Source organism: Helicoverpa zea, chromosome 8 (genome assembly GCF_022581195.2).
Source record: "Helicoverpa zea isolate HzStark_Cry1AcR chromosome 8, ilHelZeax1.1, whole genome shotgun sequence".
Lineage (NCBI taxonomy): Eukaryota > Metazoa > Arthropoda > Insecta > Lepidoptera > Noctuidae > Helicoverpa > Helicoverpa zea.
Genome location: NC_061459.1, coordinates 1,989,746 through 2,017,314, shown reverse-complemented (window position 1 = coordinate 2,017,314; position 27,569 = coordinate 1,989,746). Strand labels below are relative to the sequence as shown.

At 35.0% G+C, this 27,569-nt stretch overlaps 2 protein-coding genes across 3 annotated transcripts in view; both read left to right on the top strand.

Annotated features, from left to right (window-relative positions):
- LOC124632518 (gastrin/cholecystokinin type B receptor-like) overlaps nucleotides 1-27,569 on the top strand; it is a 130,835-nt gene that overhangs the window by 62,546 nt on the left and 40,720 nt on the right. Inside the window, exons 5-7 of the mRNA XM_047167376.1 lie at nucleotides 12,210-12,313; nucleotides 15,274-15,405; nucleotides 21,379-21,450. Coding sequence (XP_047023332.1) covers nucleotides 12,210-12,313; nucleotides 15,274-15,405; nucleotides 21,379-21,450 — 308 coding nt within the window. The remainder of the gene's footprint in view (nucleotides 1-12,209; nucleotides 12,314-15,273; nucleotides 15,406-21,378; nucleotides 21,451-27,569) is intronic.
- On the top strand, nucleotides 94-2,439 carry LOC124632519. 2 transcript variants are annotated; one of them, XM_047167378.1, is made up of 3 exons: nucleotides 94-859; nucleotides 1,435-1,574; nucleotides 2,203-2,439. In XM_047167378.1, the coding sequence occupies exons 1-3, from the start codon at nucleotides 724-726 to the stop codon at nucleotides 2,299-2,301; spliced, it is 375 nt and encodes a 124-aa protein (XP_047023334.1). In that variant the 5' UTR covers nucleotides 94-723; the 3' UTR covers nucleotides 2,302-2,439. The 2 variants fall into 2 exon arrangements, with proteins under 2 accessions (XP_047023334.1, XP_047023335.1); XM_047167379.1 differs by having other exon boundaries at nucleotides 105-859; nucleotides 1,432-1,574.

Sequence of the window (27,569 nt, the reverse complement as noted above, 5' to 3'; positions counted from 1 at the left end):
TGATATCAAACCACGTACGCTTCATAGTTTACTGCTTTAAAACTTTGAAAAACTGTTTTTGGCGATACACTGAAAAAAGTATTTTACAAAACTAGTTGAGTTAATTCACAAATAACCAAACCTTGATAAAAGACAAACGAATTTCATTTACGTATTGATCAACTGCTTCTGTTGCATTTTACAAAAATATTTTTGTTATTTGAGTTGGTTATAAGCTACAAAATTTTATGTTATCCAATACAAAATTCGGTTTCGGCACTTTGCAACATAATATGTTTTGCTATACTCTACACACTTGTGACTTTACAGTTGACCCAACTAAAACTATTTTTTTAACGAATAGTTGCTGTTTTTCAAGTCTGCTATATTAGTTTGTTACCAGCTAAATAGTATTGTTGAGATTTGTTTTGCAAAGTTACTAAAATTAAACAAAAAATTTGGCTGTGATCAACTAATATTGATTATGTTGGTTTTAGAATATTTTTGGTTCTCAATAATACAGCAATATAATAGGTGGTGAATAAAGTTATGCTGCGCATAACAAAACGTTTTGGTTGCATCAGACACGGTCACGGAAGTAACCTGTAGAAACCTGTTCTTCTCGTGTTGCGTTGCGAGTAGGTACTTGCGAGGCGAGTGTAGGTCTAGGTAGTGGATGTGTGTCTGTTGTGCAATGTGCATCGTCTATGGCGAGCGGGAAAGCCGGCGTTTTCGATTTTATGCATGAATCATATATCATCAAGCAACGTCAAGAAGATTTCAAGAATGGAGCCGCCGCCGGTAGACGAGGCGGCAGAGAAAACGATCTCGGACTATCTGCGGTCTTGGGGATTGGAAGCTTACATTCCAAAATTTTTGGGTGAGTGTTTTTCACTTCTATTTCTTACATAATTAGGACAATAGGTAGTGTTTCATTCGTTAAATCACTATTTTAAACAGGGCATTTCCCGTTAGATGCACTTTTGCATTCTTCTGATGCGTAGTGCTACTTTGCCGAAAAGTAGAAAAGCAAGCACCATACTACTACACATCAGGGTGTCGCACAAGGCGACTGATGTCAAGGTTTACCGCCTAATAGGTACCTTCGTAGGCCAGGAAACGGCAGGGTAGCAGCGTTTTCTTCCAAACATGGAGATTATGACAGTACTCTGCAGTATTGGAGAACGTATATATGTTCAGCAATGGACTGTTATGAGCTATTGTTTGACTATTTATGCAGGTCTTTTGCTTTCCTAGTGTATGATATTATTAACTGCCTACCTACCACACCCAAAGATGATCCACTGACCCCCGCACCTACATAACCTAGGGCCTGTCCTCTCCCAACCAACTCTTATTTTTATTAAGAAAAGTCCCGTGGTACTAGTAAACAAGCTGACTAACTGACTTAGTGCGGAGATAAAAAGACTAAACTTATCCATATTATTTCAGAAGAATCCATTGATGTGGAGACTCTCCAAATGTTGTCAGAGGCTGACTTGAAAGACTTAGTGCCAATTATTGGACACCGGGCTAAGCTGACGACAAAAATCAAACTTTTGACCAATATAATGTCAAATGCTTTTGAGAACACTGTAAGTAATAATAACAACAATTAATACTTAATTAGTCATTTAAATCTACACTAATATTATAAAGCGAAAAGATTTGTATTTCTGTGTGTGTGTGTGTGTGTGTATGTTTGTAATGAATAAACTCAAAAACTACTGCACCAATTTCAAAAATCCTTTTATAATTAGAAAGCTACATTTACCGTGAGTAACATAGGCTATAGTTTATCTCCATAGTACGGGAACGGGAACTACACGGGTGAAATCGCGTGACATTTGCTAGTTAACATTAAAATATTTAATAAAAACATTTATATATGTTATAATTCATGTATGTATGTTAGTAATGATTACTTTTTAATTTCATTACTGTCTCTGTGGTCTAGTGGTTTGGGGCTTTGGCACCTGATCCAGAGGTTGTGGAATTGAATCCCATTGAAAATACTTAGAGCATGAAAGTCATTTTGTGAAGTTGTTCCCAGTTTGATTAGGATAATGCAGGCCGAACCAAATCCAGGGTTGTTGTCTGTCCAATAGGTTATCCTGTGCTTTGGAAGGCATGTTCAGCCATCAGTCCCTGTCACTGTCTCGGACAGTGGTCGTCATATAAAACCATGTTAGAGTTTGATCAGGATATTATTTTATATTTCAGTGTTCTAATACTACTCCGGACTCAAACAACCAAGTAATGCTGTATACAGTGGAAGATTTGCCAGTTGTACAGACATTACCTGATGAAAAATGGAAATGATCGAATTTTAAATACTATTATAGTGTATGTAGCTAGGTTTGGCTAGTATAGTGTGCTAGCTCTTTGTCTGAATTAATTATAAGTTCCTACTAAAATTAATTGATTTGATACTTAATAAATAAATATAATTGTAAAAAACAAATTTGTTTTTCTTATTCTATCTCAAGTTTGTAACCGAAATGAATACCATAGTAGGTAAGATTTGGGGCAGGATATATCTTGCTAAAACTTCTTATAGGTAGGTAAATGAAAATCTACAAGAAAAAAAAAACACTTCAGGCTGATGCTACAGGGTAGCCCGCGAAATTCAAATTTTCTTACGTTTTTTGCAATTTGCTGGCCAGTGCTAGGTTGTATGTTGATTAAAATATTGTTCACGATTGTAAGACGTATGTAGTTACAGAACTAATAATCATCAAAAGCATCAGTACAATCCTCCAAGTTCTAAAAGGTCTAGCAAAAAAGATTTTTTCAAGGTCAAAGTCATTGCTAGACCTTTTAGAACTTGGAGGATTGTACTGATGCTTTTGATGATTATTAGTTCTGTAACTACATACGTCTTACAATCGTGAACAATATTTTAATCAACATACAACCTAGCACTGGCCTGCAAATTGCAAAAAAACGTAAGAAAATTTGAATTTCGCGGGCTGATCGGAGCAGTCACTCTAACTAAAAAGTTATGTTACTTTTAACCGAAAAGTTCAGTTACAAATAACAAAATAGTTTGGTTACAATAATATTATAGTGATGTTACTAATAACTGAACTATACCAAACCCATGATCAAGTTTTAACCAAACGGATTTGTACGCGCTAACAATAAAACGTGGCTATTTTTACATAACACTTTTGTTTTATAATACACATATTAAGCTATTTATTCTAGAACACTTTGGTACAACGTGAATAATAAATTTGTTAAGAAGTTATCATTTTTGTCGAGCTACTAATAACAGATCTCTAATAACAAAACTGAATTTGTCTAATAAGAACTATAGTTATGTAGTCACTATTTTTATGTAACAGGTTACTCAATTGTTTGTTATTTGTTACTCAAAACTTTTTTCAGTGTATTTTTGTTTGAAATTTCCCTAAATTAAGTTTCTTTGTAAAATTAATTTCAACCGATGGAAAAAGCCAATTACCTACTTATTATAAAATGCTTCATCACTATGTGTACCAGGGTAACAAGTCTCGACCTAATACTATCATTCATCTTGTCCCGACGTCCAACAGTCTCAGATTCCTTGGAGCTTTACCGTAATTAATTACCGTGCTAATAGGAATGAGTTTTCTCTCGTATCTTTGCATAGAGCCTTTTATTAATGAGTATACATGAGGCTAGGGGTGCAACGTAGAATCAGTAAGCTAGAAAATTAGTACTTCGGACGTTTTTTATTGGGAATCATCAATTGACTCCCCCCGCTGTGGGTGCAGCGAGAGGGAGTGTCAGACTCTTACTGACTTAAACCCATCGTGTTCTTTCTGGTAGCGTTTATTCCTGAGCTGTTATGTTCCTGAGCCACGGTTACTCTTTCGAACAATCCCGCTTTTTTATAAGTATGTATTTCTGAATATATTAATAGTATCATATATATTAATAAGTATTTAGATAAGCTTATAAGTTTGTTAAGAAGAATTGTTATTTTACTTCAAAAGGTCAGAGAATAAAGGCTATTTTTATTTGATTTTATTTATTTATTTCTGAATAAATAAAATGAATATGTATTGTGATATTAATATACAATGTAATTCAAACACAAGTATGTCAGCTATTATTGTTTTTGCCCAACAAATAACTCAAAAACTGTAACGTATGCGAAAATATGATAACTCCTCCCTTTGTTTTGGTTCCAACGTGAATATTCAATGTAATCTTCATATTTTGTGTACCTACAGCATATATTTGGGATGCATATAGCATTTTTTTGTTAGTATAGGATATTTTTTTAGGTAGACGTAGGTAGTACTCACGGGAAAGTTAAAATAAAGTTTTTACTTAACTTTTTCACTTCAACACAGGACTTCCAAATCAAATCCCCATGCTTGGTTTTTATCAAAGTATAAGATTTTCGTTAAAAATAGCCATTAAGGATTTAGAATATTAAGCCCTTAAAAGAAAGTAAACATCCAACAATTGCTTGCTATCTTCCTAGTTCCTTTACCGCTTAGGTAGTAAAAAAAGTGACTACCACTTAAATATTGTGTGAATTGACCGTTGGTAATTTACGAACAATAGTAAGCATACAGTCACCCTCCGAATAGGTTCCATTAGTGAGAAAATAAGTAATGTCTAGCGACCCTAGAATCTCACACTAAATAAACAATCATTTTCTCTAGCTACAGAACATTGTTTTTTTGCCACAAACGTCTGACCCACATCGTACCTGTCAGAAACAGAAAACATATGTCTGAATTAGACAAGCGTTGATTTACTGAAGTTTATATCCATTAATCAATTTCATGGTCCTCTTGACTTGTCATGTTTTCAACGATCGTTTTTATTTATTTAAAATTCGATGACATGTTTATGAAAAAATTCTTAGATACTTAACAAAAATGTTTTTAGTATTATTTTCATTTTTTTCTTTTTACTAATACCTGTAGATTTATTTGTAAAACTCGCTGTCACTCAGTAATGTACCCAAAAGGCTGGCAGCATTGTCACGTTGGATGGCAATGCTCAATCGTTTCAATTCAGTATTATAGGGATTTGGTTGTTATGTCAGTAAAAAAAGTATTTTAATAAGTACTAAGCTCGTAAAGCCTTTTATTTTAAATTTTACAACATGAAAATAACGTTGGAATTTTACGCAGGTTTCTTGCGGGAATGAAAACTGCTGTATCGACAAGAGCTAAGCTCTTAAGTTTATTACTGAAGACTGCGAACCGAGGAAATTCATTATTGGATGTTTTTTTTTTTCTAACTTATTAAAAGGAAGAGTTTATTTTTCAATTATATTTGACTTTATATCTAAAACATTTTATTTTATTTGTATAAAAACGTTTTTACAAGATAACTACCGAAATTGGACCTACTTTTACTCTCTTAGTTCAAAAATATTAAACTTTGTATTTGAAAGAAAATATAAAACATCTTTAAATGATTACCTTTCAAAACAAGGTCAAAGCACTTAATCAAAACATAATGAAAGAGGCAGTTAATTTTTTGGGTCAACAATTATGACTTGCATATTAATTCCTTTCAAATTAACATTGAAAGGAGCGTTTAATGGGAAAGTCAATAATAATAGCAGTTAGGGAAATTGCATGTCATTCTGAAATATTACCCCATTTCTATTCAGCTTTCAGTAAAATAGGATAAAATGTTAGGAAATATAAGTAGCGCAAATTCTGTGAGACAACACAAATGCCGTTGGCTTGGATACTGGATGTTGTACTACTTTCATGCATGTCGCATGTACTGATGCCGTAATTTAGCAAAATAGGATTTATTTAGAAACCGTATTTGGTTTCCATATCCGTTGTCACTGACGGACTTTACGCTCGTACGGGCCTTATACCAATACGGGTCGCGCGTATATGCACAACAGCAATTAATTGACAACTACCAGTATACATAAATGTGATATGTAAAATTATCATCCTCCGAGCCTTTTTCCCAACTATGTTGGGGTCGGCTTCCGGTCTAACCGGATATAGCTAAGTACCAGTACTTTACAAGGAGCGACTGCCCTATCAACCCAGTTACCCGGGCAACCCATTACCGTTGGTTAGACTGGAGTTAGACTTACTGGCTTCTGACTTCCCGTAACGGATGTTCAATGGCAGCCGGGACTTACACTTAACTTACTTTTTACTTAGTTTAACGTGAAACACAGTTATTGGTGTCTAAGATATACTTAATCAAGTGACATCCTACCAGTACAAATATGATTTTTAAAACCACCCGACAGATTGTTGCCGCTTTTAAAGAATCGAACGTAGGTAAACGGTCGGTTTGGCTACGTCGTCGGGTCATCCGAAAAACGTCCACTGCTGGACAAAGGCCTCCCCTACTTTACTCGATCTTCAGCAACCCGCATCAACTGCTTCCCAGCAACTAGAATCAAACTTATTTATATTATATATTTTTGTCATTCATAAGAGCTCGTAAAGACCTAAATGAAATAAATTATTTGACTTTGAAACCTTGGCCAAATCAACCATCTATCTAGTGTAGTGTTGCCTTAGCTACGCATGACCAAATCCCCCAATGTAAAAGCGCTGTTAATTAGAATCCGTATTTGGATCGGCTAGTCGTGCGTAATTCCTTGCAATTGAATTTGTGTTTCATTAATGGTAAAAGGCTCGCTCACCCTATAACAGTGGTTTTAAAATAAATTGGCTAAATTAGGGTGTGCTAAAAATAGCATTTTCACATTTACCTACATTTGTACCTATAAATATTTCTGACCGGCTTTTGAAGACACAGATTATTTCAGAAGAAAAATCTCAGAGCATAGGTAGTGCTAGTTTTTATTTGGTAAGAAACAGTCTTTTTCCCGACGCGAATCAAACAGACACACATTAATTAACTTTAAGTAGGAAGTCTGGACAATTACGTTTACACGCTAGAGGGGGTGTGTTTACTTTAACAAGTCAATATTTTTCTGTCGTGGGTGAACTGACAGCTTTAATTAATTGAACGATGGAAAACCCCCATGCATCAGCGGCAAAACAATGCGCAATATTAAACGTTAATACCTTGACTTTTTTTTGTTCTGTACCTGCCCATTAAATACTAGCCATTTATAAAATTAATAATATATAAGTAGTATTAAATACTAGCGCGATTTAAGAGCGTAGCTTCCCACCTGTGAAGTATTTTTTTCAATCAATTCAGTAGTTTCGGAATCTAAAAAACAAACAAACGAACAAAAAATGTTTCTTCTTTATTATATTACACTTCTATACCTATCCAATAAATTGTTTTCCGTCTCTTTAAGAAGCCGATATCTGCGTGGAATGGATTTTTTATACAATTATGTAAATAGAATGCTGGTGTAGACACTTTTTCTTTGCTAACAGTGGAAGAAATTGGCGTTTTATATTGAATACCTGGATATCGAATTAAATTCTAGAATTTAATTTCAGCCATCCTGATCCTCTCAATATTTTAATCAATTTTTGCTGAACTTTTAAAGTATCAGCATACTGCAAACTTTTAATTGGCCAGTAGTTAGGTTTGGACTCATAATTCAGTATGAAGATGTATGGTAGTATGGACAATACAAAGATCAGATATTTACCCAATATTTGACCTACCGAAAACTTTGATTGGAATCAAGATTTTCTTTAAAAACAATTGACAATCATCGGGTTTACTGTCGGTCGACTGTGTACTCTGAATGACCAGATCTATGAGCTTTATGAACGCATACAATTAGTCTAAAAACAATCATAAAGACACATATTAAAGGTGGATTATTAAATCAAATATCCCAAGAAATGCACACTTATCTTGAAAAGTCTCTATTTCAGACCGTTTGAGGTTATTGTTTTACCTAAACTACCTACGCTGCACAACCGAGCTACAATAAGTGTCAAGTTCAAACGGCACGTGTAGTGTCACGCTTTCAGAGCATTTTATATGGCAAGTATTATGACAAGGAATGAAACTTGAGTGTAGTAAGTTCTGCTGTAATTTAGGGTCATACTTTGCGACTTAAAACTTTTGGATAGTGTTCCTGTAGTTTAAAAAATATCCTTTAGGATGCCTTCTCTTCCTAGAATTGTCTTCTTTGGCCATTGGTACATAACAGACACACTAATAGAATAATAATAATATTTATGTCACCATTGCATAAAGTTGTCTCAAAGGAGTTTCAGCGTGTTGGCTTTGCCCCCACGTTTGCCTCCCAAAAATCTCTATGGTCCCGTGGTCTGATGGAGACATACATACAATAGTAACACTACCTGTTATTTAATAGATCAGTGTCCAGTAGACCGAAGAACGCTATTTGTATGTTGTTACAATCCATAAAAATTCTGTCCCTTCCTAGATTGCAATCTACTCAAGCAAGAGATTTCTGACTAAGCGTAAAAATGTTGTAAGTTACCTCTAAAGTGAATCACAGGGAATAGTGGGATAACAAGCCATGTCCTGGAGCACGTAGCGACCCATTGTCAATATATGTATTAGGTAACCTTATTGAATGCTTGTGACCCGCCCTGGCTTCGCACGGGTCAATATTTTATCTATACGACATTCCATGACGTAATGTGCAACAGTTGGTACAATTATGGACCCTGTCACAGAAATTAGTTTTGATAGAGAACAGGACGAAGAGCGCTTTTTTTACCAATATACAGGTGCATTTATTGAATTTATTAGGTATGTATTCATATTTTGCTCTATCTTATTCCAGTAACAGTTAATTATAAGGAGCATTTACGCCTAACGAGCATATGTTCTAGAACCTACGTAATCCATCTAAGCGCCTTATACGATGTCTTGTCTCATACGCAAATCGAATCTTAGCATTACCTCATTCCCTCAGTAGTAGCAGTACCTATACTCCCCTCTTGAAGGTAATCCTAAATCCTATATAGAGGATTTGGGTCCAAAGCTTCTGAATCGTAAATGACGAGTACGTATTCGCACTCCTTCCGAAAAACGATAAATATCGCAAATAAATCTGTGAAGTGGAAGTTCCCTTTTTGCATGAGCACGATAAAGTAGGTACCTGATAGGATTATATTGAAACTCAAACTTTTTACGGTTTAGCCCTTATTTTTGTGAGTAGATACTTTTGTGTATGTTATTGTTCCGGTTAAAATTCCTCTATATTACTTCTATGCGTTTTTCATTGTTTTGGAATTGTGTAGTTTTCAAAATGTTACAGTGGGTCCTATGTGAGCGATCTCGAAGAGGCGCGGCGCGACGCAAAAACAAAAGGCAATCGATACTTACCTATAGAAACGTCCTACATAAGTAGGTAATCGTAATATGACATACGTGACTTATGGTAGCGACGCAGCGTGAAATGGTGCGAATACATTGACATATATTCTAGCGATAGACAAGAACATCCATACAAATAATTTACCCGCTATGTCGTCTGTTGACATTTCGTTGACGTATTGTGACATGTAGTCATCCTCATTGATGTTAATTGCAGAAGTGTCGCTCGTATTTTGCCTACATTTTTCATTACTCAAAAAGTTTATATCTAAGTGAATTCAAAATCATGTAATATATCAAAAAGTTTATTTATATCTAATTGAATGCAAAATCATGTAATATATTAAAACCAGGAACTTATTTTTAGGGTTTTTAATATTAATTACGATGTTTTTTTTCTTAAGAGGGCTATCACAAATTTTCGCGAATTTAATTATTTTTTCTTGAAAGTAAGAACATACCATGACAAAGTGAAGTCTGTTTTCATTGATATTTTACCTACTGCTAGTTTTATGGCACATTTGTTTCTGCACGATTTTCTTAATCCATAATTCAAGATGGCGGGCGGGAACAAATTAATGCATATTTGTAAAATTGAATTGTAAATGAAAAGTATGATATACAAGCGTTGTAATAGCATGAACAGCGTGTAATTTTACTAACTTGACTCTCGAATAGTTTATACGTGTAAGTTTATACCTTGAAATGTATTTTCTATTTTATAATTGTAGTTTCATAGACATCCATCTGACGCAGGTGTCAAAATCGCTCTGATTTGCCATTTTGGGCACTGCATAGTCTGCAGTGCAGTTCAGTGTGGTAAGCTTTTTGTTCGGAACGTTCTATCTAGTACGTAGTACATATATATCGATGTGCGAATACGATAAGTTCTTTATACATAAAGACATATTCGCATGAACTGACATTTCCATGACATTATTAATGTCAACTGACAAGCGAATTCCGCCAATTCGTGCACACGTAGGACGGAATTCTTGCTGAAATGACTTTGCCACGTCAGACTTTTTGTAGGATATAATTAATAATCGGATGGATTTTTTGTTGGACGTTTTGTTTAGGATTTTCTTTTGCTACCAAACAACTTTTTATAGGACGTGTATATTGCACTCTTGCTATAAATGTTTTCATTTTTTGTCCTACATAAAATTGGTCATCGATGATCGGACGTGGGTGGGTAGCCATAATTTTTTTAACCATAATTTTGTTGAGGATAGGTAGTACAAAATAAAAAACAAAAGGTACTACGTAAATATAGTTTCTTACATAACGCGCACTCTAGTGTCAGTAATTGACCTATCAAAATGTTTTTCTTTCCGTAATAGCAATTTATTTAATTCGCAGAAAGCGCTTTAACGATTAGAAAAACACATTTTAATTTACATTAACGTAGCTGTTCTCAGAATGTTTTCCTGTAAGTATAGTAAAGGTACTCGACCACTAGACTGTAACGCCCGACCACTCTAGCAAAGCACACTTGCACAGTTTTTGTAAGCTTTGTAAATTATCCTTTAGCTACCCGTCCACCACCGGCCTTTTCAAACAAACATATTTTCCATAGAACGTACCATAATTATCGTAATTTATTTAGGTCACACCTTCGGTATCTTCTATACTTGTATCCTTAATATGCAAACTATGCGGTTGTGTAATATAATACACGGGAAGACCCTTAATAGTTTGCTCCTATCTATCGATATTAAGGCATAGGTACTGGAAAGCTTAGCTTGCTCGGGTACTAGGATCCTCGGGGATTCATATAAATGAAAATCTTTTTACTTTAAACTACAGTTTATTGGCCTTATTGCCAAAATTGACATATTCTAAATCAAAAGCTTAACTATTCTCATTTAAAAGGCATATCTTTTAATTTTTTGTCCGCTTTTTGCACCGTCATTAATTTAAACAGACATGGAACCTCTACAGTACAGTACCATGTGTTCGTAATGGCGGCTCCACATTTGAGGCGAGAATCCTCGTGAGTAGGCGTGAACAAGAATGTGTTCGCGTTTCCACGCCTGTAACCCGATCAGTGTTGGTATTCTGTCCATTAATTCTCCGCAGCAGTGTGAATCCGCCATTACGTTACAGTGGACACCTACCTTTATAAACAATTATAGAATAATTGATCCTGAACGTGTGGGTCGTTCATTAATGGAACTTATAAATATATTTTTTTAGTTAAGTATAATGGAATATTATGTATTTTTTGCGTTTGTAATGTTGATACGGTATTGTTAATTATCAATTATAAATAGGGTTTATAGTTGTGGGTGTGTGTAAGAGAATCTATACTAATATATAAAGCTGAAGAGTTTGTTTGTTTGAACGCGCTAACCTCAAGAACTACTGGACCGATTTGAAATATTCTATCAGTGTTAGATAGCCCATTCATCGAGAAAGGCTACTATTTATCCGGGTTCGTGCCGTGGTTCCTACTGGATGCGGGTGAAACCGCTGACAGAAGCCAGTATTACGATAAAATAGTATTAGGAAAGTTTTTAGGCTTCTCAGTGTCTTGGATATGTATTATATTTAGTTTATAAACTCTTGTAGGTACCATGAATAGGCGGGCGTTGACTCGCGTAGGAGGTTATTATAGTATAAATACTTAATTCCAAAGCAATAATAGCTAAAAAAGGAAATAAGACGATTTTCTATGTAACACTACTATAGTACCTACTATTATAAAGCTGAAGAGTTTGTTTGTTAGAACGCGCTAATCTTTAGAACTTTTGTTCTGATTAGAAAAGTTCTATCATTACTATCTACTTTTAGACCGTCCAATTTATTGAAAAAGCTATGAATAATTTTGAACTGGCACCATTGTGCCAATTTCTCATCAACTTAAATTATTAACCATATCTCTCTAAACTAGCCCACATTTTAAGTGGTATAACAAACTTTAAGTATGTATCTCCCTGAACCCTAGATATTATTTTTTGTTAATTATATATAATGTTATATTTCTTTGTCAACAGTAACCAGTTGTAAAAGCAATCACCTGATACCAACGACGCCGATCATCAAAAGTAATTCAGCTGAAATATGCTGCAAGAAGTGGTACACGAAGAAACTACAAAAGGTATGTAAATTAAACTTTCTATATTACTAAATTATAAAGGTTAAAGTTTGGAAGTATCTGTCTGTGAGTCTGTCGCACTTCCACGCCTAAACTAATGCACTGATATCATTGAAATTGGATGCATTGATGAATTGACAGCCCCTTTAATATTCTTAGTAGAAAGTAAATATCTCCGAGTCAATTTATGAACCATAATATTATTTGTATGCAAGAATTTTCTTTTAATTTTTGACATGTTTTAGTCCGGATGCGTAAAGTCAGAAGGTTTGTCTGTCACCACTTGTGTAAAGCCAAGCTCGGTTAAAACCACTAGTAGGTTAAACTTATACTCAATAAGCGTATTATGTAACACAAAGTCCTAGAAACTTACTCAAGCACACAAGTTGTATGCAAATACTAACTTAAAGTGGATATTACTTTAGTAAAACGAAGAAGCGCCACCGAATATTTCATAACAATCCCTGAGGTCAAACAAACTTTGATTGCAATAATAATATATCTCTGTTAACTATACTTAAGAGTACTCGGACACTGCAAACTTTTGATCGGCCGATAGTTTGTTTGGACTTATAAATCAGTATGAAGATGAATGGTGGTATGCATATTACAAAGATCAGGTATGTAGCTAGTATCAGACCAACTCAAAATTTTGATTAATTAAAGTTTTTTTTTTGCCCATCTTCGGGTCAACTATTGTCCAACTGTAATAGTCTGCAATATATGGGTACTCTAAGGAGTTTGAACTACAATTGCTTTTCTCTGAACTTTTTACTTTTTGTATGACAACTATCATGTATAATAAATTGCCAAAGATCTGGGAAGAGAACTTGATGAAAAAATATTAGATTTTAAGTAGAAAATGTTTATTTTTTAGTCAAATTAATTTTACAAATATTTGCATGCCATGGCAAATGGCAAGCATGTTTTTAAGCACATATTTAATTGTATCATCTTACATAAATGTTTATGGCAAATAAATTATTCTATTCTATTCTAATAAAATAAATATTAAAGAAAATAAATACTAAAGGAAAAGTTGTAATCACAGAGTCAGTTTAGGATTCATATCATACTGCTAGTGGTTTTCAACTGGTTACTTTTAGTTTTCAAATTCAGAAGAATTCTATCAACGTATTCAAAACTGAGGTGCGGATTTGATACAGTATCTAATATTACCTACGTGTGATAGTAATTGTCAGTGCGTTAGGCTGTCATAGTTAAACCGCTGGACTGATTTACATGATAATTGCTATGGAAATAGACTAATTCCTGGAACGGGTTTTGGGATAATTTTGCATAGAATAGTTCTAGCGTAACATGATCGAAATTACTTGGAATATGAACATTAATAAAATATATAAAATCATCTGCCTCGCCTTTTCTCAACTATATTGGGGTCGGCTTCCAGTTTAATCGCACGCAGACGAGTACCAGTGTTTTATAAGGAGCAACTGCCAATCTGACCTCTTTAACTCGTTTAACTGAGTACTCGGGCAACCCAGGTAAGACTGCTTATTAGACTTGTACCCTTAACAACCGCCAAAGATATTCAAATGATGGCCAGGACCTACAGTTTATCGTGCCATCAGAAACACGGAAAAACCTCTTATGACAAGACAGTCACAGCTCTAAACATACATGATAGTGTAAATATTAAAAAAAAAAAAAAAACAAACGTAAAATTATGAATGGACGCCATCTTTTTTACGTCATCGACTATCATAAATTTTAACAGACTGGGTACATTATAACAAATCGTAAATATTATATCTACAAGTCTATGGGGTGGTAAAACAGTACATTATAATTTTTGCAGCCGTGCCGTTATTATTTTGTGGTGTTAATTAAAAGCAGCTTTTAGCTTCGTTTATTGCAGTAAGGCGACGTCTATTCCATAATGAAAATATAATAATAATACGTAACGCTATATAGGTAATGATACGATTTTTTTCCTTCTTTTTAATTAATTTATGAGAAAAGCTTAAAGTTTTGATTTCAATTAAATCAAAGAAAATAAGTTTAGTGATAGAAGTTTGACCTCGGTCTCTTATTTGGGTTTTGCACTAAAACTGGTGATCTAGGTATATTTTAATGTTAAACGTCATGTCAGTTTAAATACCTCCAATTATTGTGTACATTTAATCTTCCGACATTTTTTATCAAACAAGAGGTAATTAAAACCCAAAATAATCACATGTCGCCTACTCCAATGCATTGATTCCAAAAATACATTTTCAACTTCTGGCCGAATAGGGCAGAGGTTAAATTGAAAGACCTGAGCAGGTATGTAGGTGTTTCAACAATGTATCGCATCTAAATAAGGTCTAGTACTAAATCGGGACCCTAATTTAGGTTTGTTTGTTGCTCATTGTATAGAAATGGAAGGGTGTTAATTTTATTTAGCACCCGAATAAATTACTCTGAATTAACTCTTAAGTACTTTTTACCTCGTTAAAGAGAGCTGGGGGAATATACGTGACATGTACAATAGACACGTACAAATGTTTTGTTCACGAACACAATATTTTGAGGAAAACCGCTATAATGTTCCATGAACATTCGCCTGCCTGAAAGAATAACAAACGACGATCGACGCTTTGGAGAAGGTGAAAGGAAATGGATAGATGCGAGTTGCCCATGACTACGACGGTTTGCGTCGATTGAGGGAGGCCTATGTTCAGCAGTGGACGGCAATAGAATGATATGATGATGATGATAATAAATATCCACTCTTCCAAACTTCAAGTATTATGGTGGGCACATACGATATAGACTTTAATCTGAAGTCTGAGTGAAAATACGATAGCAAGATGACTTTTGTATGCACCGATTTTGGCGCAGACTAAATTCTATGAAATTCTGTGTGAAGATTTACCATTTATGTTTCAACTATTATAGTAATTATAGCCAAGTGCAACGTGTGAATAACTTGGAATATTGAAAGCCTTCTTCTTTCACAGGATGATTCAGAACAAAGGCTGGATGTGGACAATAACAGCACCCAGTCTTACTGCATGCATACAGTTGATATGGAGTTCCGACACGTTGTCAGGTCAACGCATATTGACAAGAGCATAGAGGCGAAAAGAAAAGTAAGTACCGTTTTATTTAAAATATTACGTAATTAAATAGGTTATTTGAATTAATTACTTAATAATGACAGATAACCATTTACTAAACCATATTAGTTATTGAGGCTATGATCATCTATCTGCTATAATTTTAAGCGTATTTCAATTCAAAAATATATGTAAACTTTACTAGAAAAAATAAACAAAAAGGAAATAAAATAATTTACAACAATAAACTTCTACAATTTCAGTAATTTATTTATGTAATGATTTAAGGTTGATAAATAATTTATTGGAATCGATTAAATTAATTTCCAAATCAAATGGAATTACACCAAATCAGTAAAAGGTTTAATTTAACATTTAATTTTATTTATATGTACTCGTAAACAATTTAATTTAAATATAGTAACATATTATGTGTGGGAGTTTATTCAGAAATAGTTGTACTGAATTACTACTTACTTAAAATACACTAGGTATCTCAATTTGGGAATAATTTCTCAAGACTAAATTCGTGTACGCCTAAATAGTATGGAATATTAAGAGCAGGTTAATGAACTGCTATTTTATTCAGAGTACTTAAGTACTAAATTAGTGCCCCTTATGTATGTTTAAAATTAGTCCTTAATCCAACAAAGTATGTAATTAGATACATTAGCAGAGAATATTTGAAGGATGGGCGTATTGGGGGCTGTTTTTGGCTTTCTAAAAGTGTTGATAATAGATCAACACTTTTAGAAAGCCAAAAACAGCCCCCAATACGCCATATTAGCCTAATTTGAATAAACGTTTTTGAGTTTGAGTTTGAGGATCAAGCAACACAGAGCTAGCGTATATTTTTCCCGGAAAGTTCCCTATCGGACATTAGGTTGTAATAAGGGCATTGGCTATTTTGTAAATAAATTCAAGTCAAATGTATAAAATACGATGTCACGGGACAGTTGATAAATTATGAGATGCTGCTTACGCGAAATTACTTTTATGTATTAAAATCCAATTTGAATTTTGTAGGTGGCAAGGATCATAATCGAAATATCAAATAATTACATAAAATAAAACATATTAAATTATCTAATATGTAATTTGAACCACTCCAGTTTGCATAATATCCGAACTATTATGGTACTGTAACAGAAAAGATCAATGTATTATTTGTCCTCAACTCAAACAAAAGTTGGAAAACTCAAAATTGGATCCTCCTTTTGTATACGACCCACAGAAAGTTCGAAGAATGTACGAGGGCGGTAAGATATAGTACGAGAGTGCCGGCAAAAAAATAAAAAAAAATGTAGCATCTGAGACTTAATAAAAACATTGCCAAATGCTACACCAGGAAAAAGAATAATATTGCGTAGAAGGAAAAAAGTGGGAGTCGCACACAGAGGGTTCCGTACGATTATTTAGAGAGTTAGGTATACATTTTTTGTTTAAGTGGCAACACAAACACATTATCTGTGAATATTTTAACTGTCTAACTATTATGACTAACGGCCAGTTTTTTCATCAAAAGTTAAAGTTAAAGTAATGTCTAAAGTTAAAGTAACGGTCAAATTCGTTTTTTCAAGGCTAAAGTGACAGCAAAATTCATATAAAATTTGAATTTAACCGTTACTTTAACTTTAGTCATTACTTTGACTTTTACTTTGGCTTTAACTTTTGATGAAGAAACTGGCTGTTAGTATTAAGATCCCTTAGCTTACCCGCACGCTGCAAACTAAACAGTTCTCTGTTGGTTTATTTTTCCAAATATAAATCCTGAATTTAATCAAAGTTTTTAGTTGTTTAGATACCGGTCAAATACCTGATCGTTGTTATGTGCGCACTCCCATTTCCGCATTTTTCAAGCGACAGAACAAACTGTCATCCTTTTGTACTTTAGGGTACGGAATCCTGAAAACTTACGGATAAGGAAGTAAAAAGACAACCGTTGGCGTTAGAAACGTGTTCATGTAAACGTTATGTAAATCGCTCCTCACTGTTGTTTTTGTATTTTCACATTGAAGATGAAAATTCAGGTAGAATATGCTAATGATTAGATACGTATCCTTATTTTATGGATACAACTTGTTTATCGAGGACAAGAGCTAATAAAAGAGTATAAAATGTGTTCTATATTCAATGCTAATCCTTGCGTTGTTGTTATGATAGGGAAAAGTATGATTTATGCGTAGAAAATATAGAAGGCTATAAGAGTTTGTGAGAAATGTTCTTCGGTAAATTCTCTCTATACTTAACTACAAGGTTAAGCAACACGCGGTCGGTCTGTGAATAGATGACATCCTTTTATGATGAGTTCCTCCGTATTTTGGAATGCACATTAAATTGGTGGTAACTGCCTCGTTGGCCTAGCTGTCGCAAGTGCGGCTGCTGAGCACGAGGTCTCGGGTTCGATTCCCGAGTCGGGCCGAAATCGCTTTGTTAGTTTTAGAAGACTTTCACAAAGCAGCCCGCAGCCTGGAAGTTGGTGATTGATACAATCGTGCATCGGTGAGCACGTAAATGTCGGTCCTGCGCTTGATCTCTCTCCGGCTGTGTCGGATTGCCGTCCCATCGGGCTATAAGAGTGAAGGAATAGTGAGTGCACCTGTGTCCATAAAATGTCCTGCGCAGTTGGCTAACCTCTTTACATGAAAACAGCCGCCGTGGCCGACAATCGGCTAGGAGGACATCAAATTGGTGGTTCCCAGCTCCCATTTGAACATCTTTAGGAGTCGCTACAGAAATATATTTTGATTTCCAATAAGATTAAAACTAAATGAAATAAATAAATACCTCCAGTTTACAGTTTTCAATGAGTCTGTTTATTATATAGCCGTCAAATCCTACCACTCGATTTAATCTGTACATTAAACGCCGCGATGAATAGGATGTGATTGCTTTGTGGAGTCTGCATTCAAATGGGGTTTCAATGTCTGTGAGATTCCTTTAACGGTAATAAGCTTTTGCTTTAATTAGCAGTATATTGAAGGCTTTTGTTGGCATTACGCTCTTTATACCTTAAATATATTTGGTCTTCATGTTATACCTGAAATAAGATTTCATTGAATGGTATGTACCTAATATATCTGCTTATGTAAAAGGAGTAGGTATTTAATTCTTCCAAATTACTTTAAAAAAATTGTTTCCGCCAAATATAACATTCAGATCTAATGTCGTCCAAGACATATTATAGTGCACGAGCATTTGCGCAGACACAGGTGCTCTCACTATTCCTCCACCCTTATAGCCCAATGGGATACCAATCCGACACGATCGGAGAGATATCAGGCGCAGGACCGACATTAACGTGCTCTCCGATGCACGGGTGAATCTATCATCAATTTCCAGACAAATTTCAGATCTACCTAATAATAAAAATTCGTTATTTTTTTAGGAAAATCTGGTATGACAAAATGTATTTCAATTCCGTACACAAATAAACAGCAGGCACTTGCTAATAATGTAAAGGCTACCCTGTATATTTACTTACCTACCCTTTTTGTTACCAAAATATATTTATTTATTTAAATCAGCTCTCTAGCGATTTTATAAAAAAAATCTACCAATAACCATCCTCCTACACTCTGAAATTACTCTACCGAATAAAATGTACCCATTCTTAATTGCTTTAGGAATGTGTACCAACATTTATTTAAAAGCCAATGAATATTACTCGTAGATAATTTAAGCGATTGGACACGCCATTGCTATCGTTTACATGCTATACTACACCGCCCGGTTCACATACGCGATAGTACCTGAACAATTGACAGCTGCCAGAGCAAAACTAAAGCGTGGAAATTCACCAGTGTGACAGCGCTCTTAATGTATTTGTCAATTTTATCTTGTGTACTTATGTATTAAAATGTGAGCTATGAAATCGTTGCCTCAAGCTTAAATTGGCATACTTACCTACTTACCTACCTACTTACTCGGAAGAAATTTGTGCTAATAGCCCTCCCAGTTGGTTACATGCTCTAAGCAATGAATATATTACTGTAACCTCCACAATTTGAGCCTGAATAAACGAACACACAGCTTTTTGGAAATATATTTTCTTTTTATATTTAACTTTTCGACCGGGTAAGTTTTACTTGATGATCTCATTAAAATTTGGTGAGCCACGAAAAAAGTTTTTTCGGAGTGTGGTCATTTTGGCTGGCCAATTTTTAGGATTAGTTGTTTCGAAGTTTGAAGGTAGGTTATGGCATCGGTTATGTAAATTTTCCTATAACAAGAATTTGCAAAATTAAATAGTAATTCTGGCATTTCTATTAATTATTTTGTTTGACTACTATCTTTTTGTTACTCAATAATGCTCAACTTGTGAAACATGCTTTTGCCTCTGTCTCTTAATTCACTGAGATAATTCATAAAGTTTTTCACCCATGGACCACAGAAAATCTTAACCCAATGTTACACAACCGGCGACACGCAGTATAATAGTAGTCAGTTCTCCAAGTACCAGCACTTTCATCCTTTTTACAACTGACCCAATCTGAAGTGTACGGTCAGCTTCAAAAGTGGTTGAACAATAAATAAAAATATTCAAAAGAGCTTGAAGTAAAGTTATGTGTCGTAATATCTTAAAAATACTTATTATTACTTTTTTTGAAGATTAAGATGTTAAGGAAACTTTTGTAAATTACGGACGACACGTATTAAGAGAAGGTTCATATCAGACGGAAAACTCGTCAAGCGTATCGCAAATGCTGGATCGACGCATTAACGCATCATCGGTTGGGTGTTAATGATTGAATATTTCATCGTATATGAATATTTAGATTTGTTCTGCTAGTTTTGATGCTTACTGTACCCACTATAGTAGTCATATATTCTTCCTCCTTTCTCGGGTTTGTTTAAGGAGATTCCTTTTTTCGACCTTTCTGTAAATGTCACTAACCCTACATAATTTGATTTCAGTTTTACATGAGGCAGCTAACAAATTATTTGCTTAAAGAAATTGTTATGGAATGCTCTTATTAGGATTGTGTCAACCGGGGATTTTGGGTTATACAGATAATTTGATAATAAAAATTACTTTGAGAAATGAGGGTCCGAGATAAGTGTATACTGAGATATTATTTGGTATTTGGGCACACTTTATCGTTACTTGTATAGCACTCTTCCATACTACTAAAGAAGATACTTTTTGTTTGTGTTTACCCACCCATTTGTAAAATCTTTGACTGCTAGATAGCTACTGAAAAAATATTTCTGAGACGCGCGGGTGAAATCGTGAGAGTTTTCAAATATTCACTGTCAATGAATGGTCTCGAAAAGATACCGCTTTATCAAACTACTTTGCCCTATACTTATTTTCCACCGAAAAAGTGACAACAAAAATCAATCTGAAATTCTAGTACCTACTCATCAGATTTCTGATTATTCACCTTCATAAATCAACACTAATCACCAAGCATGTTGTTATTTAGCCATCGGCCAATCGTTTGAGCTCTGGTTTAATAGCTTGAAAATTGGAAACTGATATAAGCACTATTATACGATTCGATTAACATATCGAATCATAGGCTACACTTCGATAAACTTAGCAAAACGATTTTGTAAACTTTAGTTAGATTGAAACCCTTTGGTTAGTATAGATAGCCCTTTTTTTAACGACACCAAAAATCATCAAATGACCCCTCCTGCTGTGGGTTAGCAGCGGTCAGGGAGTGTCAAATTTTTTATTGACTAAAAACCGTCGTGTTGCGTCGTAGCCTTTTATGTACCAGAGCCGTGGTAAATTATAGATAGCCCTTGGTTCGATTGAAACTAAATGGTTAATATTAGTTACCTTTGAAAGCCATTGGTTATTGAAAGACATACATTCGGATGTTTCAATAAAGGATTGACATTATTTCTATAAATAGCAGTTAGGTAAATAATTATTACGTAATGTTGGTATACAAATAATAGGGACGTAGGTATAGTTTAGCGTGCCCTCCGAAACATGTTCCTTGGTGTCTCAAAACATGTCCTTCAGGAAATAATGATGTTTTATTTTTTCAGGTAATACGCATGCTGTTTGTCATCATTCTGGAGTTCTTCGTGTGTTGGACTCCACTACACGTTATAAATACGGTGAGTTCTAATATACATGTTTGTTAATTATTATCGTTTTGGAAATATAACGACTAGATATTTTACAAAGATAAATCTAAAATGATATTTTATGTGCCCCAAATTGGTAGCTGTAAAATTGTCTAATTGTGTGAATTTGAATATTTTGATCTTTGGTTTTCACAAATTTCGATGCATGTAGTCACGTAATTAAAGTAAGCAGTAATAATAAACGTCTACAAATATCGGGTTGCAGCCGAAAGCTAGTATCTAATGACCTCATACAAAAAGCTCGAACTGATGGCTACTTTCACTAACGACCACACCTAACACCAAATTCGTATCGATTAAGACAAGCAAAAGGTAAATGTATCTAATTCCGTCACACCTACGTAGTTTTCTGTTCTGTTTGTTCAGAAAACTCATTAAGTATGGGATTGTTGACATGAGTAATTGCTAATGGGGAACTAACTTGCTTTAGCTTTGAGCTGACCACACCTAATACAACCTCAAGCTACGTAGCAGGAAATGTCAAAATAGATGTTTTCTATGCAAATAGAGCTTCAGACTTTTGAATGTTATTTTTTTCCATATCGAAAATACCTAGTAGGTTATGCCATCATGAAAGAAGATCGGGATTTCATTAAACAAGCTATAATCACGCTATAAACCAATGGGTGTAGAAACATAAGAATATTGATAAATCTTGCAGAAAAAAAAATGGTTAACCTATATTTTGTCTAATACAGAAAAATATCTAAAAACCAATTAACTACAATTTATTTTGAAATAGTAAACAAACATATAAACAAAATATATTCAAATGATCCCCAGTGGTTTCAATTATAACTATTTGATTTATGAAATAATTCGCTTTCAAGGATATTATGTTGCAAAGCATTATTAAACGTTAAATATATCAAATAAACAATATTTTAGGCTTAAGCTCTATGTTTGAAAGTATATTAATGATTGTTTGAATGTACTTTACATAGAATTGAAATAAGCACTGAATATAATGTTGGTTTCAATCAATTTTACAGATCACTTGATTCCTTATATGAGTTTATATCTATACTAATATTATAAAGCTGAAGAGTTTGTTTGTTTGAACGCGCTAATCTCAGGAACTACTGGTCCGATTTGAAAATTTCTTTCAGTGTTAGATAGCCCATTTATCGAGGAAGGCTATAGGCTACTTTTTATCCCAGTACGGGAAGTAGTTCCCACGGGATGCGGGTGAAACCGCTGGCAGAAGCTAGTTGTTCATAAAATTGTGTGTGTTATGTTGTGTATACTTAAGCGAGTGTTATACTGTACCTAATGACGATATCAATCTTACCCTTAATGGCTTAACCACTCTTTTATAAAGCACCAGTTTTCAATACTTACCTTCCTTTCATAATGTCATTTCATGATGCAAAGTAAACCCTATTCCTTTTCTCATTTCTGTAATAGGTTCTCGATACGGTAAAGCTTTTGTGGTATAAATCTTTACGGCTGTCAATTCGTCTGAATCAGCCCACGATGCGTGAGAATTGTCATAAAGTTTTAGATTGCGTAGGAGATTGGCTCAAATCGTATTTTTTTGCCTCTGATTCTTCAAATTTGCTTTGACGATCTCGAAACTATAATATCTTTCTTAATAAAGTCAACTTAGAAACGGACCTTTGCAATATTTTATCCGGATGACGGCAGTAGGTTTCATTTGCGTCCCAAGGGACACCGGTTAGATATTATCAGGACTTCTACGATTTTTAAACGGTCATAAAAATACCATAAGTAACATTCGTACGTGTCGTACCTACGTGAAACCTACTGCCGTCATCGGGATAAAATATTGCAAAGGTTCGTTTCTAAGTTACTTACCTTTTTTTTTTTTCGACGTCAAAAATCATCAAATGACCCCTCCCGCTGTGGGTTAGCAGCGGTGAGGGAGTGTCAGACTCTTACTGACTAAAAACCGTCGTGTTCCGTCATAGGCCTTTTATGTACCAGGGCCGCGGTATCTCTTTCGAACAACCCGCAGCCCCGGCAGGCCTTGGCCCTGCTGGGCCCCGCTGGGGTTGCTGACATCTCTTTGAGGAGCGCGTGGAACAACGCGCGCCGTCGACACGGGTCTGTCGTCTAAGTAGACAGAGGGACGATGAGCCACCCGAACTCACCGCCCACAGACCCACGCCTACGGTGGCCGGGAGTCATCTCGCGACACCCGGCGCCCATGGTGTCTACCTGGTCCAGCGCGGCGGCCGGGATGAGAGGTGCGAACTCTCTGGCGTTCCGCCTCCTCCTTCTCGAGCATGACCGCTTCGCAGAAGGAGGCGACGGCATCCCATTTCCTCTCGCCCCGGACCATGGCCTGAACCAGGGCCGGACGCGAGAGGTCGCCGCCGCCCAAAGCCTCGACGAGGACCCGGCGGTGCCCCTCCCATGCGGGGCACACCTGGACTGTGTGGTCCACCGTGTCCTCGGGGCTGTCCGCACAATGGTGACACCCGGGCGCCTCCTCACGACCGATGCGGTGCAGGTACCTCCCGAAACAACCGTGTCCAGTGAGGACCTGCGTCATGCGGTACGTGAGGGCGCCGTGACTCCTCCCGAGCCACTCCTCAAAGAGGGGACTTACCGCCACGATGGTGGCGTGCCCTTAAGTTACTTACCTTAAGTTACCTTTATGCTAAAAAACTTGATCGGATTATTTGGGATAGACGGAGTTACTTTCGCACTTATAATATTAGTTAGGATTGAATCTCTCTCCGGTCATGTCGGATTACCCTCCCATCGGGCTATGGGAGTGAAGGAATAGTGAGTGCACCTGTATCTGCGCAAATGCTTGTGCACTATAATTATGTCCTGCGCAGCTGGCTGATCTCCTTATATGTGAAAACGATCTGGGACAAAATTATTAGTTAGAAATTGAGGTGTAAAATTACACGATAAAAAAAAAAAAACATCAGACAGCCAGACAAAGCTGAATTTACGTTAAAAATCTTTTGTCATGAAAACCGAGGAATGTTAAAATAAAAAGCACCTTTCTTACGACTGTGGGTTGTTTTGATTTAATTTCGTACCCTTTTGTTATATTGTAAGGATTCCATTCCACGTTTATGTTAAAAATACAAACAAAACTACCTTTTGTAAGCTTCTTAGCCCTCGCTACATTAGGCTTTTTTCTTATTAGCAAAAGGATAATTTGTAAAATCCTGAAAGTATGAAGCTGTGCCCGGCAGGAGTAAAGTTCAGTCTTTTTTTCAGGTTTGCTCATGTTTTATGAGAAGTTTTGTTTTTTGGTTTCGTCAATTTTTTTCTTGTACCTGGAAAATTGTTGTCTTCCTTAAAAAATAATAATGCAACCAAGAATATTTTAGTAAATGAAAGTTTGTTTTTTTTTTCGTTTCAACGCGCTAATAGGCGTCATTTCAACACACTGCAATAGATGCCAATAAGTTACAAATACTTTACCGTCTCTAAAAGTTCTACAGATTATAAAGGAAAAGTCAATTTAAACAGTAAATATAGCTCCATGGTATCTCTTGGAAGTTAATCTTCAAACGAAGTTATCGCTGCAGTTACTAAAATATTGTAAAATTCAGTGGCTTGCTAACAGGAGTAACAATCTGGCTTTGACGTATAAGATGTATCTCTAAAGTTAAAAGTTTCACGTCTGAGGAACAAGGGCCTTGTGTATGTAACTTTGCCACATAAATTGTTGTGTCATCTGCAGAACTACTAAACCATTGAAGAGTACTTTGTATGTTTGTAAGATTATGAATTTGCTCCGAATTTTGTCATTTTTAAATAGTTAGCCAGGTGACGTTTTAAGTAGGGATGGCTCAAGCTTTTAATGACTAGACTATTAGACAGAGAAAATCAGTAAATAGTTATTTATAAAATACTAGCCGTTTTCTTGCGGTTACAACCACGTCCCGTGGGAACTACTGCCTGTAATGGGATAAAATATAGCCCATGTTACCCGGGAAGAGTTTCAACGGTTAACAATGAGTAGTCAAAGGCAATTGTGATAATTGGTCTGGTTTACAAACGGAATAATTGCTTGATTGATCAAAGGGAATAGTTCGCTAATAATCCTTTAGTTAGCTCTTACAACTCTCTTTAGTACCTTTAAGGATATTGACTAAGTACTTGGAATCTGAGAATCTACAGAGAATATTCAATTCTAGTTCTAAGAAGAATGAACGTGAGTCTGCATTAGTTTGCTTGTAGGCTTACTTAGAAAATTATTGATTTGATTTTGGAGAATGATAGTTTAATCCAACGTGGGTTAGAAGGTGGATGATTTTATTAATGTTTTTTATTAACACAATAATATTAAGTACTAGTCGTTTTCCCACGGTTTCACCCGCGTCCCGTGGCAACTTTTTTCCGTACCGGGATAAAATACAGCCTATGTTAAACTCATATATGTAATAAGTAGTGTTTTAATATTGTTTTTTTTTTTCAAATCACTTCTGTTGTTTCTATTCTTAGATAAAAGTGAGAGTTTGTATGTGTATCTGTGTTTGTTAACTTCTTCTTTATGCTAAAAAAAATACAGAATGAAAGGCTAGGCAAATACTCAAATAAACTCGTTAAAGCAATCAGTGTAAGCCCGACTGTGTTGTGGCTTTTGCGCTTAATGACATTCCGTCGGCTTCGCTTGTTTTTCTTTTTACTTTTTTATTTGAACTATGTGGAATAATTTACGTAGCTGTTTCAATTTCAATGCCTCATTGATGTTGAGTAGCTTTGAAATGATGAAGTAATTGAAACTCGATTCTGTGGAAATTTCCGTTCCTAATAATTTGATTGTGTGTGACGTCGTTTGTAAAAGTTGGAATGTTTGATTTGACCAAATATATCCTAACTGAGCTGTTGATTTTCGGAGTTTAGTTCCATCTATACTAAATTTATAAAGTTGAAGTTGTTGTTTTGAATCACTGGTGCGATTTGAACAATTCCTATTAAAGGATATTATATCCGGGTTTGTGCCAAACTCGATGGGAACACGGGATGCGGGTGAAACCGCTGGCAAGAGCTAGTACATTTGTATAACACAATGTAGGTACTTGTTTCTTTAAAGTGTAGTTTTTTTTTTTTTTGTAAACAAAAATAAAAATTGAATTGAATTCGAAAAGAATGCGTTTAAAAATAGAAAAGAACAAAACGAATCAAAATGTTTGTGTGAAGGTAAAACAAATAAACTGGCTTCTTACGGCTGCAACGTAAAATGACCTAACGTTTCTTTTGTTTTCTATTTTTTATTTGACCTTGGTTATTAATTGTACTATTTTCAAGATTGGACTTAGGTAAATAGAATAAAAATCCTTAAGAAGCAACTTTGTCGGTGTTCTTTTGTATATAGTGACAGCAGCAACAACAAATAATTTGGTTATGTTGTACCTAATATTTATTTGTCGCTGCTTGTAAAGCACTGGTACTCAGCTGAATCCGGTTAGACTGGAAGCCGACCCCAACATAGTTGGGAAAAAGGCTCGGAGGATGATGATGTAATATTTTTAACTAAAGAGTTATATAATCGTCTGCCTAGCTTTTATTCAAGTGTGTATACCACTAATTCACACCCTAATGAACCCGACCTAAACCCCGAAAAAAAATTACTCCTGAAGGACAAAACTTTGGTCATATGTTTGCCTATCGTATAACAACAATACACCTGCTCCGTTCCGTCGTTGGTAAAAAAAACTTTACACAAGTGACTCCTAATTTGCTAGACATTTTTATTTAATTTTGAAATGTACGTCATATTTATTAAGTAAATATTTACTGTGGTGGCAAATATTTTTCATTATAATGCGCTTCTAAAAAGAGCAAACAAAAACTTTTACACATTTATCAACCAACTATTTTTAGGAGTACGATGAAAGCAGTTTGAAAATTAAATAAAAACATATAGACAGGCTTTTTCTTGTGCTTAAGACTTAACTAAAAAAACAAAAGTGTTTTGAAAATTCTAAATTCATCGTATTAAAAAAGGAATAAAAAATAAATATAAATTATTGTTAAGTAATAATTATGTCATAATCAGTCCACCTTTCAAAAAGCTGTCCGAATTTTCTTAACAACCTTTTCGAAAATTCACTTGCTACCTTATAAATAAATTTAAATAATTATAATAAAGT